This window comes from Trichechus manatus, unplaced genomic scaffold (assembly GCF_000243295.1).
Source record: "Trichechus manatus latirostris isolate Lorelei unplaced genomic scaffold, TriManLat1.0 scaffold00076, whole genome shotgun sequence".
Lineage (NCBI taxonomy): Eukaryota > Metazoa > Chordata > Mammalia > Sirenia > Trichechidae > Trichechus > Trichechus manatus.
The window spans coordinates 8,979,343-8,996,678 of NW_004444012.1; the positions used below are offsets into that span (position 1 = coordinate 8,979,343).

The window sequence follows — 17,336 nt, forward strand, 5'->3', positions numbered from 1 at the left end:
ACAGTTTTATGTCTCTCCATTAATTACAAAATAAAGTTCAAGCTCCTGAGCTGGGCGTTTCTCTTCTATCATATTCAGATCTTCCTTTCTTGCATGACTTGCCACTACTCCTTTACCCACCCTATATTCCAGCCAAATCTTGTCGTTCCTGTGTACTACTGCCACTTTGTCTTTGCTAATGTCTTCTCCTGTGTCCCAGAAGTAATGGGAAGTGGTCTCTATCTCAGTAGGAAGCAGTGTCTATCTCCTTTTGAGCTCCTGTGTCTATTTTATTAGTACTTCTTATAGTACCTGGAGCTCTGGTGGCACAGTGGTTAAGAGCTCTGCTGCTAACCAAAAAGTCGATAGTTTGAATCCTCCAGCTGCTCCTTGGAAACCCTATGGGCAGTTGTACTCTGTCTTAGGGTCACTATGAGTTAGAATCTACTTGATGGCAACAGGTTTGGTTTTGGTTTCGGTTACAGTACTGAAAGAGCCCTAGTGACACAGTGGTTTAACCGAAAGATCAGCAGTTTGAACCTACCAGCCAGTCCATGGGAGAAAGATGTGGTAATCTGCTTCCATAAAGCAGTCCCACCCTGTCCTATAGGGTCGCTGTGAGTTAGAATCAACTTGAAGGCTATGGTGTTGTTTGGTTTTGGTCACAGTACCCATCACATCTACTTGCGTTATAGTTATTTTTGTGTAGTTTTATTTCCCTAACTAAATTATAAGCTCCATGGGTGCAAAGATCAGCTCTTATTTTTCTCCCTATCCTTCAAAGCCCTTAGTACCATGCTTTCCACAGAATAGGTACCTAGTACACGTTTTCTGCATTGAATTGACAAGTATATGAATTCCATGTCTTAGACTGCCCCACCCCTTTGCTCTTCACTTTCTACTTCACTGAGAAAAAAATAGAAGCCATCAGGTTGGAAGTTCCTAAACTTCCTACTACCAAACCAACCAGCCTTTCATATATCTACATCTATTTTTTTTTCCTTCCTTTCTTTTCCCTAAGACCAGTCTTTCTACCTACACTTTGAATTTTATCCCTCTTGTCTTTTTGGGAATCTTACACCACTGATTTCCCCTTTTCTTTTGTATATTCAACCTCTCCACCTCCACTGAATATGTTGACTTCTACTCCCATCTTTAAAAATACCAATAACCGCACTTCCCTCCCTAGCTACCATTGAATGGCTCCCTATCTCTTTCTTGTCCCTTCATTATTTGCTGAGCAAATTTACTGAGTACCTACTATGTGCCATGTACAGTGCTTGGTGCTAAGAATACACAAAAACAAAAACTATTCCTTCCCTAATAGAGCATCCAGTCTAGAAGAGAATATAGGAATTAAACAAATAATTTTATGTTAAGTGCTATGGAAGAGAGGTTACCTTGTACTATGAGGTCCTGTAACGGATATCTTACCTAGTCAGGAGGTGAGGGGAGGTTTTCCTCTGAGGATGTGACATTTTAGCCAAGATCTAAATGATGAGTAAGGATTAACGAAATGAAAGGGGAGGGGAGAGCAGACTCTTAGATATGACTAGCACACGCAGAGCCCTTCTGTGGGAGAGAATATACAGGTATAGGGTCTGACATAAGGCCACTGTGACTGGAGTAGAGAGAGCAAAAGGGGACTCTGAGATGAAGCTGGAGTTGTCACTAGGGACAGGCCAGAGAGGGCCTCTGAAGGAGTTTGTGTTTCTTCTAAGAATAGTGAACAGTCATTTGAATGGTGTTAAGCACTGGCTGTGGTGTAGAAATTGGATTTGAGTAGATCAAAAGTAAATGTGAAGAGTCAGGTAGTTATTGGACTGGTTTGGTTGAGAAAGGACAGGAGCTTATACTAAGGGGTGCTGGTAGTTAGGAAAAAAAGTAGATTCAAAAGATATTTTTGAGGAAAAATCTAAACTTGTTGATGGATTGGATATTGAGAGAGAGGGTAGTTTTAGCAATAACACCTGTATTTCAAAAATAAATTAAAATTTAAATACGTGTGTGCATGTATTTGTACATGTGTATCTGCTCCTACTTAGCCCGTGGAGATTGCCTAATTATATTCAAATTATATGTAAACAGCTTCCATCTTAAAATGACTTCTGAGAACATGTTAGTGGAGATGATTGCATCATAGCTCAAAGTTCACTGTCTGGCACAAACAACAAGTCTCTGTATGACATTATAATTGTAGATTGGTACTTTATTGCCAGGGAAAGTGAGTGTTTGTGAAATATTTGCAGCAGTTTATCTTGGGAGCGTCTATTCTTTTTATCTCTGGTTGTTTAATAAGTTATTTTTGACTGCGCTATTCTAACATATACTGTCTACTTTAGAAACTAAGTATTTGGAGGATGAAGAGAAAGATCCTATAGCAAAGTGGGATTCTGAAATGAGAGCTGCAGAGAAAGGTAGGTAACTGAATTAGTTAATGAGATAAAATAAATGAAAAACAAATCTGTTCTGTGTATGTGTATTTTAGGTGAGGTAAGTCAGAATTTTCAATGAAACATGATTTTTGTGACAACATTCTAATATGTTCATTCTGATAGATGTTAATTTTCTTTTCAAAGAACTGGAACAACTAAAAATCAAAGAAGAAGAGCTTCAAAGGTCAGTCTTCTGAGTGTTAGAAAGTCTAATGCTAAACTCCACCAGGCAAATGACGTCCTACCTCCAGAGACTGACCAGACTGGGGACGGGAATCTTCACTAAGACAAACTCAGGGTTTCTGCTCTCCTTTGAACTGGACCCTGGGGGCCATCTTAGTCAGCAATATCTTCTAAACATTTATTGTTTACGAGGAATTAATCCAAGGAAAGGCCAGTATTTCTCAAGCTTGAATATCAGGGTCCTTTTAAAGAAAATAAACCTAACATTAAACTGTTTTAAATATTAATAATGACAAAAGCAATAGAGTTCCAACTGATAACATTAATTGACAGTTGACAATGTTTGGCTGAAATTAAATTGATGCTAGCAAAATGACGGCCAAAACATAGGTTCTGTTTAAGCTCTAGAAACTAAACAACACAACCAAATGCAGACAGTTCTAAGGCGGGCACCCATATGATTGAAAATATGCTTATAGTAATATTTTTATTACTGAAGTAAAAATGTAAATTTTAAAAACTATCTTAAAGAACATGTGAACCGCTAAGGAGATCTTCATAGATTCTAATTTGAGAGACATAGATTTAGGCCTTTTCTAAGTAGACCCATACTTTTAGATTATGAAAAAAAAAAAAAAAAACGACAACAACAATAAAAAAAAAGTCTGAGAATGCAGAAATGGGTGCCATTCACCTGCATTATTACCTTACTAGAGAGCTATCTAGCATGTGACTTCTTGTCATAGACCTTTTATATTGATAGAGTCTGAATTATCTAACAACAAAACTTGTCTTTCTGTGATATTTGCAGGAATCTCTTAGAACTGGAGGTACAGAAAAAGCAGACCCTTGCTCAAATAGACTTTATGAAAAAACAAACAAATAGAACCGAAGAGCTATTAGATCAGTTGAGGTAAGAAAAAGCAGTTTTTTATCCTCTGTTTGAGTAAGTTGTCCAAACCTATTGGAGCAGTTGATGTGTTTTTATGTGTGTTACTCATTTTAACCACTTGTCTGTCAGTTTGTCCTACTGTGAGGGATTGCACGTTGCTGTGATGCTGGAAGCTATGCCACTGGTATTTCAAATACCAGCAGGGTCACCCATGGTAGACAGGTTTCAGCAGAGCTTCCAGACTAAGACAGACTAGGAAGAATGACCTGGCAATCTACTTCTAAAAAGATTGGCTAGTGAAAACCTTAGGAGAACATTGTCTGATAATAGTGCTGAAAGATGAGCCCCTCAGGTTGGAAGGCACTCAAAAGATGACTGGGGAAGAGCTGCATCCTCAAGTAGAGTTGACCTTAATGACATGGATGAAGTCCAGCCTTCGGGATCTTCATTTGCTGATGGCAGGATTCAAAATGAGAAGAAACAGCTGCAAAGATACATTAACAATTAGAACATGGAATGTACGAAGTATGAACCCAGGAAAATTGGACATTATCAAAAAGGAAATGGAACACTTAAAGATCAATATCCTAGGCACTAGTGAGCTGAAATGGACTGGTACTGGCCATTTTGAATCAGACAATCATATGATCTACTATACTGGGAATGACAAAGTGAAGAGGAATGGCATCGCATTCATTGTCAAAAAGAATATTTCAAGATCCTGAAGTACAACACTGTCAGTGATAGGATAATATCCATATGCCTGCAAGGAAGACCAGTTAGTACAACTATTATTCAAATTAATGAACCAACCACTAATGCCAAAAATGAAAAAACTGAAGATTTTTACCAACTACTGCAGTCTGAAATTGATCAAATGTGCAATCAAGATGCACTGTTAATAACTGGTGATTGGAATGGGAAGTTGGAGCTAAGAAGAAGGATCGGTAGTTGGAAAATATAGCTTTGGTGATAGAAACGACACTGGAGATTACATGATAGAATTTTGTAAGACCAATGATTTATTCATTGCAAATATCTTTCTTCAACAGCATAAATGGCAACTATACACATGGACCTTGCCAGATGGAATACACAGGAATCAAATTGACTACATCTGTGGAAAGAGACCATGGAGAAGCTCAGTATCATCAGTCAGAACAAGCTGTATGCTGAGCAAATAATCCAAGAAGCTTGCCAGTATGAAGAAGAACATGGCATCAGGATTGGAGAAGACTCATTAAGAACCTGCAATATGCAGATGACACAACCTTGCTTGCTGAAAGCAAAGAGGACTTGAAGCACTTACTGGTAAAGATCAAAGACTACAACCTTCAGTATGGATTACACCTCACCATAAAGAAAACAAAAATCCTCACAACTTGACCAAGAAGCAGATCATGATAAATGGAGAAAATATTGAAGTTGTCAAGGATTTCATTTTACTTGGATCCACAATCAACACCCATGGAAGCAGCAGTTAGAAATCAAACAATGTATTGTGTTGGGCAAATGTGCTGCAAAAGACCTCTTTAAAGTGTTAAAAAGCAAAGATGTCACTTTGAGGACTAAGGTGCACCTGACCCAAGCTATGGTATATTCAGTTGCCTCATATGCAGGTTATAGCTGGACAGTGAATAAGGAAGACCAAAGAAGAATTGACACCTTTGAATTATGGTGTTCGCAAAGAATATTGAATATACCGTGGACTGCCAGAAGAATAAACAAATCTGTCTTGGAAGAAGTACAGCCAGAATGCCCTTAGTTGGGAGGATGGTGAGACTTTAACTTCTGTACTTTGGACATGTCATCAGGAGGGACCAGTCCCTGGAGAAGGACAACATGCTTGGTAAAGTAGAGGGTCAGTGAAAAAGAGGAAGACCCTCAATGAGATGGATTGACACAGTGGCTACAACAATGGACTTAGACATAGCAACAATTGTGAGGATGGCACAGGACCGGGCAGTGTTTCGTTCTGTTGTATGTAGGGTTGCTATGAGTCGGAACTGACTGAACAGCACCTAACAACGACAATAGTACAGCCTCAAAAGACTCAATGTACTCAACACTGAACTGAAAATAACAGAGGGGGAGAGCTATGAGATGATGATTTTAAAATATTTAACACTTTTCATTGCCTAGACTTGACTTCTCTCGGATTTACAACTCAAGATTGAATTGGTTCTTATTTCTTTCAATAGCATAAAATTGTAAATTCCCACTATTTGAATTGAAATATCGATTATCTGCTAATCTAGTTGCAAAACATTGACCTGCCTAGTTGAGTAGGATTAGAACTTATCGCTCTCTTCTTATCTCAAGGAAATAACCTTGTTTATCTCTCTCCAGCTTGTCTGAATGGGATATCATTGAGTGGAGTGATGATCAAGCTGTATTCACCTTTCTTTATGACACAGTAGAGCTCACCATAACTTTTGGAGAGGCAGTAGGTAAGTAACAAAAGACGATTCCTCTGCTGAACAACATATAGCGAAACTCACTAGAGATTTAAATCTTTATTTTAATACAATAATAATGACTCACATAATGAAACCACTGCTGAAATCTTAGAAGACGTGATCACTTTAATTAGTAAGAATAGTTTTTGCTTTTTTTTTTTTAAATTAGATAAAGAGTAAAAATGCAGCTAGGCAAGGTTGTCCATTGTTGAATTACATTAGATGATAGAAATTTTGCCTGTCGAAATAATGAATAAATATGCTGTTCACGTCTGTTTCTTCTGAGTTCCTTTTGTCCATCTCAGTTTTTTGTGATGAAGGGTTTACTCTAATGGCTGGTGATTCTTCATTGTTTTCTCATGTTTAAGAGTGAGACCCTAAAAAATTAATTAGAAGTTCTGTGTATAAGGTGGGCTTATCAAAATAATGGGTAGACATCACTGTATAGTGATTGAATAGAATCCCAGCTGATTTGTTGGTGTCTCCTGTATCTGTAGGTATTTTTGTCTTGGACCAGTCAGTGTCAACATGGCCAAACTTAGCCAAATTGGAACTGATGATCTTTACAACCTCCCAGCCTCCAAACCTGAATCTCCTTAATTGTTCCTTTTCTCAATGAATAGCATCAACTTCCATCGAAGTCCAAAATTAAAACCTAGGAATCACCCTATACCTTTTCCTCCCTCACTGTGCATATTTAAATTGTCAAAAAGACTTATTGATTTTAACTTCTTAATATTCATTCACTTTTCTCCATATTTCCTGTTATCAATAGTCATCTCTAACCTGATCTTTTTAGATCTTCTCCTTTTCCTCTCTAATTCGTTCTCCACCCTGTAGCTAGAGTGATTGTTGAAAATCTGACCATATACCTTCTACTCTGAGGCTAATGATCAAAGTATTTAAATAGCCTGTAAAGGCCTACATTAATTGAATTTCCCCTCTCTTTCCTGCCTCATAGTACCTTCCCCCCGTTCTCTGCCCATTGGCCATGATGGACTTCTTTCATTTCCTTAAGTGATCATGGTCTTTCACACTCAGATGGATTCCATCCTACCTCAGGACCTTCATACTTAGGTTTCTTATGCCTGGACACTTTTTCTTCCTCTTTATGAAAAAATTCCTACTAATAACCCTTTGGAGTTCAGCTTATCACTTTTTTAGGAAAGTCTTCCTAGGCTCCTCTGTTACCCACCCTCTCTACCATTTACCTTCTGTTAGATGTTATTATTGTTTCCGGTAGTTTTTTAATACCATTTATCACACTTTGAGGAGCTGTGGTTGCGCAGTGGTTCAGAGCTCTGCTGCTAACCAAAAGGTCAGCAGTTGGAATCCACCAGCTGCTCCTTGGAAACCTTATGGGGCAGCTCTACTCTGTCCTATAGGGTCGCTACGAGTCGGAATCAACTTGACCGCAACGGGTACAGGTATCACAGTTTCAAGTTTTGGGTATATTTCTTAATGTAGTTATCTGTGTGTCCCCCTAAGCTAGCGTCTTGTCTGTTTTTCTCGTTATGGTATCCAGGGTGCCTAACATGTATAACAACATTCAACAAAGAGAAAAGAATTTGAGAGACAGGAGATAACTCTACAGCCTGAGGAGCACTCAGCTATCCCGGCGACCCAAAACTCATTACTGTCATACTAAAACCATAAATCATCTTTACTGTATTGCTACAAGGATAGTAGGGGTGGGGGGCTCATAACCACCTGTATTTCCCTTGTATGTGTCAGGGAGCTGAGCTGGGGAGAGCTGAGCTGAGCTGTCAGGTGTCAGAAAAGCCAATTAAGACAATGATCCAAAATGAAAGTAACAGTCAAGCCTTTAATCATACTGTGACAGTATGAGCAAGAGAAACCCAGAGAAGGCACCGACTCCCCCTTGTCCCACATTTCTCCAGGAATAGTACCCAGTGAGGGTCAGGTGGATCAATGCGAGGTAGGGACTATCTCACTGCTGCCGAGGGAGCCTCAAACAAAAGGTTTCTGTAGTTTTATAGACGCAAGGGCCAGGGGGAGGTCAAGGGAAGTGCTAGGAGTGAAAAATACTGAGCATTGAGTCAGAGTGGGCAAAAATGTTTTCAAGGGTCCTCCCCTCTTCCCTCAATAAGGAGGGTTCAGCAGAGGTGCCTGAGGAAGACCTCTGCTGAAGACGCCTCCCTACGGAAGTGCCTAGGCTAGGAACGCACATATTCAAAAGAGCACTGGGGGTTGGGGGTGGCTACGTCCTCTTGAGTGAAGCTCCCTTCAGAGTCTGCAATGCATTGGCTGTGCACGAAGTCTGCTTGGGAAGGCAGCTTTCCTTCTGAGGACTGCCGGGAGGAAATTTGTAATTGCCTACAGTGAGGCCTGAGAAATCACACATAGCCAGGAGCCGGACTCTCTTCACTAAGGTTCCTGAAAATAAAATTATCTTTGCACAGAAGTTAGGGGTCAGAGGAGGAGGCCTTGACAAATACAGCTGTGTACTATGCCTTAAATTTCCTTCCAGGCCTGCCAATCACTGTAATTCAGCAGTCTCGGGGGGCCTTCCCCATATACAGAGAATAATATATTCAAAAGATTGAAGGAGATACCTTCAACTGCCTAGGCTAGGAGAAAACCCTGCTACCCAGAAGGAGTAGGATTCTGAAGTACTGAGTTTTACGAGGGTTGAAATCAGACAGTAAAAAGAAATTCTTACTCTGGTTCTTCCTAGTTGGTCTTCCTTTCCTGAACAAGGATTATAGGAAGATTGCTGACCTGAATTTTCAGTCTCTTTTGGATGGTAAGTTAAAAACATCTGAGCCTCTAGAAATTTGTTGGTAATTTATAGGTGTAAGTTCTCGAGAACTCTTTAATATGCTAAGTTAAATATAAACAATAATAATAATTTGTCTTTAGAAATGTGTATTAGACATAAACTACTTGGCTAATGTTGCCAATGTGTAGGATTTTAAAAGGGTAGGTTTTAAAATGATTTTGAAATTTTTTTTTATTATTACTAGACCTTGAGCAATGATCATAATAGCTATTTCCGTAATTAAAAAATTACCAATATGAGTGTTTACTCTGTATCAGGCATGTGTATTATTTACATCAACACTATGAGATAGGCATTATTCCCCATTTTACATATTAGGAAAATATAGCTCAAAAAATTGGTATGCTTAAGATCACTCAGCTAGTAAGGGAAGCCAGGGTTTAAACTCAGGTTTGTGCTACATTTAAGCCCATACTGTTAAACCAAATTTTATTCTGTATGTGATAAGGACTTGAGTTTTTATGGGAATGTCTTATGCTCGACTTATATGTTGGAAATAAAAATTAAAAAAACCACATATGTGTTTGAAAATAAAAATGAAGAGAATATTTATGTACCTAGAAGTTTGAGAATATTTCTAGCTTATATAGTATAGTATTTCTAGTTTATATAAAACATATGAATAATAAATAATACCCTCCTTTTAATTTTTCCTTCTCCAGAGGATAAAGCTCCTCCTTCCTCCCTTTTAGTTCATCAGCTTATTTTCCAGTACATCGAGGAACAGGAGTCCTGGAAAAAGAAGTGTACAACACAGCATCAGGTGCCCAAGGTAAAGTCTGACTGAGGAATATTTATGTTCTCTATCCCAGAAAGCAGAACTGAAATTTTATATATGCAACAGTGGATCCTGAAATGATAAATCTATTCAATTGTTTAACTTTCTTTAGTTTCTTTATAAGAGAATCACTAAACACTGAAATATTTTCACGATTTCATCTTTTTTTTTTTTTCTTCTTCTTCTTTTTTTCCCAGATGCTTCAAGAAATTTCATTAGTAGTGAGCCACTGCAAATTCCTTGGAGAGGAGATTGAATTCTTAAAGAGATGGGGACCAAATTATAACCTCATGAACACAGATGTAAATAATACTGAGTACGTAATTAGTCAAAAACTTATTAAAATATTTATTCTACTAACATGTTTCATGCTTGATAATGACAAGAAATAATTGCACCTCAGTTTCGCATGTCAATGTCATAGGGAAATGTGTTTGTGTTGCAGTCTGTTTTTGTTTTGTATCTTTAATTGTGGATCTTGTCTTGCACAGATTGAGGCTTTTATTCTCCAGCCCTGCAGCATTTGCTAAGTTTGAGATAACTTTGTCCCTCTCAGCCCATTATCCATCTGTCTGGTTACCTTTCTCCATTCAAAATCACCTTGGGAACATTGGGTAAGTAAAGGGTCAGCATTAGAGGGCTCCCAACTACTTTTTCACCTTTATTTATTTCATCTGGAAGATTCCTTAAAGTGGTCAGCAAACGGGTGGACCATAGTAATCGCTAAGTGCTTATGTGTCACTTCTCTGCCTTCATTTTGAAGAATTTGTTCTTTTCAAGTCAGTGACTGCTATTGCTATTCCCAGTGTAAACTAGAAACCGTTACAGGCGTACCTTGGCGATATTGCAGGTTGTTCCAGACCCCCGCAATAAAGCGAGTCACACGAATTTTTTGGTTTCCCAGTGCATATAAAAGTTATGTTTACACTATATTGTAGTCTGTTAAGTGTGCAGTAGCATTGTGTCTAAAAAAAATGTACACACCTAAATTAAACAAATATTTATTGATAAAGATTGCTAACCAGCATCTGAGCCTTTAGTGAGTTGTAATCTATTTGCTGGTGGAGGGTCTTGCCTTGATGTTGATGGCTGCTGACTGATCAGGGTAGTGTTTGCTGAAGGTTGGGGCAGCTGTGGCAATTTCTTAAAATAAGACAACAGTGAAGTTTGCCACATCAATTGACTCTTCCTTTTACAAAAGATTTCTCTGTAGCGTGCGATGCTGTTTTATAGCATTTTACCCACAGTAAGAACTTTCAAAATTGGAGTCAATCCTCTCAAACCCTGCCACTTATTTATCTACTAAGTTTACATAATATTCTAAATCCTTTGTTGTCATTTCAACAGTGTTCACAGCATCTTCACCAGGAGTAGATTCCATCTCAAGAACCACTTTCTTTGCTCATCCATAAGAAGCAACTCCTCATCCGTTAAAGTTTTATCATGAGATTGCAGCAAGTCAGTCACATCTTCAGGCTCCACTTCTGATTCTAGTTCTCTTGCTATTTCCACCACATCTGTACTTATTTCCTCCACTGAAGTCTTAAACCCTTCAAAGTCATCAATGAGGGTTGGAATCAACTTCTTCCAAACTCCTGTCAATGTTGATATTTTGATCTCCTCCCATGAATCACGAGAGTTCTTAAGGCATCTAGAATGGTGAATCCTTTCCAGAAGATTTTCAATTTACTGTGCCAGATCCATCAGAGGAATCACTGTCTATGGCAGCTATAGCCTTACAAAATGTAGTTCTTTTTCTACTGCACTTTAGATGAAGGTTTACAGAATAAACTAGCTTCTCATTAAACAACAATTAGTACACATATTGTTTTGTGACGTTGGTTACCAAACCCACAACATGTCAACCCTCCCTTATCGACTTCGGGTTCCCTATTACCAGCTTTCCTTCCCCCTCCTGCCTTTTAGTCCTTGCCCCTAGGCTGGTGTACCCCTTTAGTCTCGTTTTGTTTTATGGGCCTGTCTAATCTTTGGCTGAAGGGTGAACCTCAGAAGTGACTTCATTACTGAGCTAAAAGGGTGGCCGGGGGCCATGCTCTTGGAGTTTCTCCAGTCTCTGTCAGGCCAGTAAGTCTAGTCTTTTTTTGTAAGTTAGAATTTTGTTCTACATTTTTCTCCAGCTCTGTCTGGGACCCTCTGTTGTGATCCCTGTCAGAGCAGTCAGTGGTGGTAGCCAGGCACCATCTAGTTGTGCTGAACTCAGTCTGGTGGAGGCTGTGGTAGTTGTGGTCCATTAGTCCTTTGGACTAATCTTTCCCTTGTGTCTTTGATTTTGTTCATTCTCCTTGGCTCCCGACAGGGTGAGACCAGTGGAGGATCTTAGATGGCCGCTCACGAGCTTTTAAGACCCCAGACGCTACTCACAAAAGTAGAATGTACAACATTTTCTTTATAAACTATGTTATGTCAGTTGAGCTAGATGTTCCCCGAGACCATTGTCCCCACAGACAAAATGTATTTCTTAAATAACAAGACTTGAAAGTCAAAATTCCTCCTTGATCCATGGGCTGCAGAATGGATGTTGTGTTAGCAGGCATGAAAACAACATCAATCTCCTTGTACATCTCCATCAGAGCTTTTGGGTGACCAGGTGCATTGTCAATGAGCAGTAATATTTTGAAAGGAATTTTTTTCTGAGCAGTAGTTCTCAACAGTGGACTTAAAATATTCAGTAAACCATGCTATAAACAGATGTGCTGTCATCCAGGCTTTGTTGTTCCATTTATAGAGCATAGGTATAGTAGATTTAGCGTAATTCTTAAAGGCCCTAGGATTTTTGGAATGGTAAGTGAGCACTGACTTCAACTTAAAGTCACCAAGCCCCAAACAAGAGAGTCAGCCTGTCCTTTGAAGCTTTGAAGCCAGGCATTGACGTCTCCTTTCTAGCTATGGAAGTCCCAGATGGCATCTTCTTCCAATATAAGGCTGTTTCGTCTACATTGAAAATCTGTTGTTTAGTGTAGCCACCTTCACCAATTATCTTAGCCAGATCTTCTGGATAACTTGCTGCAGCTTCTACATCAGCACTTGCTGCTTCACCTTGCACTTTTATGTTGTGGAAATGGCTTCTTTCCTTAAATCTCATGAACCAACCTCTTCAAGCTTCAAACTTTTCTTCTGCAGCTTCCTCATCTCTCTTAGCCTTTGTAGAATTGAAGAGAGTTAGGGTCTTGCTCTGGATTAGGCTTTGGCTTAAATGAACGTTGTGGCTGGTTTGATCTTCTATCCAGACCACTCAAACTTTCTCCGTATCAGCAATAAGGCTGTTTCACTTTCCCATCATTCATGTGTTCACTGGAGTAGCACTTCTAATTTCCTTCAGGAACTTTTCCTTTGCATTCACAATCTGGCCGACGGTTTGGCACATCAGGCTTAGCTTTCGGCCTATCTCGGCTTTTGACATGCCTTCCTCACTAAGCTAAATCATTTCTAGCTTTTGATTTAAAGTGAGAGACTTGAGACTCTTCCTTTCACTTGAACACTTAGAGGCCATTGTAGGGTTATTAATTGGCCTAATTTCAATATTGTCATGTCTCAGGGAATAGGGAGGCCTTAAGAGAGGGAGAGAGACAGGGGAACGGCTGGTCAGTAGAGCAGTCAGAACACACACAACATTTATCAGTTAAGTTCATCATCTCATATAGGTGCGGTTCGTGGCACCCCAAAACAATCACAATCATAACATAAAAGATCGCTGATCAGAGATCACCGTTTAACAGGTATAATAATGAAAGAGTATGAAATATTGTGAGAATTACCAAAATGTGACACAGAGACACGAAGTGAGCACATGCTGTTGGAAAAATGGTGCCGATACACTTGCTCGACACAGGGTTGCCACAAACCTTCAACTTGTAAAAAACACAGTATCTGCAAAGCGCAATAAAGTGAAGCTCAATAAAACGAGGTACACCTGTAGTCTAGTCTTTTATACCTGCTCCATTTTTTAAATACCCCTACCTAAAACAGAAGTCAAGAAAGAAAAACTCCTACATAAGCTTAGCCCAGATCATACCTAAACAACTTTTATGGCCCTAAAAACAGGATAATCACTTAAAAAGCTGTGCAGTCATAATACATTTCTCAGTCTGTGGAACCAGACCCAAAAATGTCTCATCTCTACTAGGCTGTGATATATTTTGCATCTTTTTAGGCACACAGCTGACAGATTGGAAGATGGCAGAACTTAGAATGTTCTTACCTCAAATACTTCAGCAAACACCAACAGTTTAGATTTTTAGAGCCAGAGAAAGCAGCTAGGTTAAGATCTTCAGAGTTACATACAGAACCGGTTCCTAAACCTTTCTGGGATCCCATTTCAAACTGGACAGTCTGTTTATTTCCAGAAATGCTCATTTGTTTGTACTTCCTAGGTAACTTAGAGACTGTACCTAAGAAGATGCATTCCATCAAATTGGAGACAAGTTTAAGTTACCAGAAATATTAATTAATCTTTATTCTTACAGCCAAGATGAAATTGCTGCCATTTTATCTAAGGTGCCACGAGAGGACAACTACCTGAAGAATGTAGTCAAGCAAATTTACCAAGATCTGCTCCAGGACTGCCGTTTCCACCAATAGGCTCATGGACGACAGCCATCAGAACCAAGCAGGATGCATTTAATAATGACATGTCAGGGTCTCCATTGTGCTTTGACCTTTGGCCTTTCGGTCTTAGAAAGAAGTCTAGTAAAATTCCTTCTAGCAATATTATAGTTAATTTGTATAGTTTCTAAATCTCTACAGTCAGGAATGATGAGAGGCCTCAAATAGCCTGCTATCAACTTGCTTAACTTTCTACTGAAGTTTTTAGTAGTAGGATACTAAGGGAAAATTTTTCCTAACTGAAGAACAATTAAAGAGCAACTTTTATATGTAAGAGGGGATGTTACCACTGACAAAAAATTCGCTATTTCCCCATATAGAGGACTATGATTTTTAGGTAGCCTGGCTTCTACTTGGCATATATTTCTGGATTAGAGACATACCTGTGTACAAACTACTCATTCTTTTTCTACATTCCAGAAATGCCATTAACAGAAAGCAGTAGCACTCAGCTATTGGAATGCTTGCCATCTTTTCTTGAGGCCCTTTCCATCCTTTATTGTATAGTGTATATTAGTGTTTTCATAATCATTGAGTGTATTTTTTCTAGGGAAAGTTAATTCATTTTGGTCCAGTGTATATATGTAAATATACTAATGTTGTTTTTGGTGTTTGTGACATAGTAATTACACTTCAAACCATATCACATCCAAAACCCCAGTTTTGTCAAGTTCTGGTAGTAGTAATGAACTTAATATTAGTATCAATTCCTGAAACCACATCCTCCTTATACACAAAAATAAACGTATCCATTGATTGTTGAGTGAACGATATTATCTATAAAGTATACAAATATGAAAAAACTTTCATCCAATCTTTAGTCAAATCCTAATCATGATAGTTTTTTTGTTTCTTTTTTATTTAATGCTAAACTGAAATATATTTGTATTTTTTTTTAACTAATTCATCTTAAGAATTTGTTTTGTACTTCAGGATCAGGTTAAATTCCTATGGGTTCCGTGAATGTTATCATCCCTCCTGATTGGCTGTACTTCTGAGATAAGAGGTCAGAAGATCACATGATCTTGTAACCTTCATGTTCCCTCTTTCCATGAACTCCTTGAAAAACTTTTAAAGTCATCAGTATGGTCTGTTTACCGTGAGTCTTAACTTTCTTATTGGAGTTGTTACATTTCTTTTCTGGAAGCCTAAAAAGTAGAAGTTTTACTACTCTGGAATGACCGGCTCTAAAAATGATTTGACTTTGTAACGATGGTCTCTGCTTTCTTGGATTTGGGGTACATAATTGTAACATTTCCCTAATTATTTGTATTTGTTAAAGTATTAGTTTCATAAAATTATTTGGAAGTTTTTCCTTCAATGACTGGAAAGCAGGTAATTTTTTGCACTATTAAAATAAGTTTCTTACATGAAATCTTTAGTAAGCAGAATCTCTTTTTGAAGTGAAGAGTGTGTTTACCATGTACCCAACAGATTTTTGATGATATGCCAAAGAAAGCTCCTTCTGGAAACACCTATTTGAAAACTGAGACCCGAGTGTAAGAACAAGATACAAATCAGAGTCTCTAGGACAGTAAAAGAAAATTATTTTGAGGTTCCTCAAGAAACTATCATTTCTATGAGCTAAGGCTGGCAGCATCAGCCTCACGTGGGAACATTTAGAAATAGAAATTCTGCAGCCTTAACCCAAACCTACTGAATCAGAAATTCTGGGAATGGGGACCAGCGTTCTATCTGTGGGGTTTTTTTTTTTTTTTCATTTAAACAGCTTTATTGAGATATAGTTCACATGTCATGTGATTTACTCATTTAAAGTGTACAATTCAATGGTTTTTAGTATATTCATAGATATTGGTGACCAACACCACAATCAATTTTAGAACATTTTCTTCACCTCAGAAAGAAAACCTTACCCTTTAGATAACAGTCTCCCCAACCTGCCATCTCCCCAGACTCCTAAAGCAACCATTAATCTACTTTCTGTCTCTATAGATTTGCCTGTTCTGGACATTTCACATAAATGGAATCATATAATGTGTGGTCTGGCTTCTTTGATTGAACATAATATTTTTAAAGTTCATCCATGTTGTAGCATGTATCGATATTTCATTCCTTTTTATGGCCAGATATTCCACTGTATGGATATACCACATTTTGTGGAACCATCCAACTTCAAAACTCCTTCTGTTTAAGACTCATGGTAAACCACATTCCCAAACTGATGGACATTTGGGTTGTTTCCACCTTTTGGCTGTGATGAATAAGGCTGCTATAAACATTCATGTACAAGTTTTTGTGTAGACATAAGTATTCATTTCTCTTGGATATTTACCTAGGAGCGGAATTGCTGGATCATATGGTATCTCTATATTTAACCATTTGAGAAACTGCCAGGCTGTTTTCCAAAGCATCTGTACCATTTTACATGCCTGCTTGCAGTGTATGAGGGTTCCAATTTCTCCAATTCCTTACCAACACTTTTTTGATTTGAGCCATCTAGTGGGTGTGAAGTGGTAGCTCATTGAGGGTTTGATTTGCGTTCCCCTAATGACTAATGATGTTGATCATCTTTTCATATGCTTGTTAGCCATTCGTATCTCTTTGGAAAAATGCTCTCTCAAGCCCATTTTTAATTGGATTGTTTGTCTTTTTATTATTGAGCTCTTTGTATATTCTAAATGCAAGTCCTTTATCAGATACATGATTTGCAAGTATTTCCTCCCATTCTGTGAGTTTTTTTTTTTTTTTCTTTTGTTTTCTTGATGGTATGTATACTTTGAGGCACAAAAGTTTTAAATTTTAATGAAGTCTAATCTATCTATTTTTGTTATCGTTGCTGTTGCTCATGCTTTTTGTGTCTCATCTAAGACTCCACTGCCAAAATCCAAGATCATCAAGATTTACTTCTGTTTTCATTTGGGAATTTTATAGTTTTAGCTCTCACATTTGGGTCACAGCCTTGAAAACCCAATGGAGTGTAGTTCTATTCAGCCATGATTTTTGGTTTTTGTTAATTCCTGTTTCTATCTTTATTATATCTGCCCATCTTTCTTTAGGTTTATTTTGCAGTTCTTTTTCTAACTCTGTGTGATGGTAGACATCTAGCTCTTTATTTTTCATTTCTTTTATAATAAGTACTTAAGGCTATGTATTTCTCTTTAAGTAATATTTTTGTTACCATCCAGCTTATCTCCTAAAGGGAAAAATTATATATATATGTAAT

General features: G+C 38.1%; 1 protein-coding gene across 1 annotated transcript in view; it reads left to right on the top strand.

The window, feature by feature from the left end:
• Positions 1-14,900, top strand: part of KNL1 (kinetochore scaffold 1) — a 41,575-nt gene extending 26,675 nt beyond the window's left edge. Inside the window, exons 17-25 of the mRNA XM_023735099.1 lie at positions 2,322-2,396; positions 2,559-2,598; positions 3,409-3,510; positions 5,839-5,939; positions 8,647-8,715; positions 9,414-9,523; positions 9,727-9,845; positions 10,021-10,143; positions 14,014-14,900. Coding sequence (XP_023590867.1) covers positions 2,322-2,396; positions 2,559-2,598; positions 3,409-3,510; positions 5,839-5,939; positions 8,647-8,715; positions 9,414-9,523; positions 9,727-9,845; positions 10,021-10,143; positions 14,014-14,128 — 854 coding nt within the window. The 3' untranslated portion in view covers positions 14,129-14,900. The remainder of the gene's footprint in view (positions 1-2,321; positions 2,397-2,558; positions 2,599-3,408; positions 3,511-5,838; positions 5,940-8,646; positions 8,716-9,413; positions 9,524-9,726; positions 9,846-10,020; positions 10,144-14,013) is intronic.
• The last annotated feature ends 2,436 nt before the right edge of the window (positions 14,901-17,336 follow it).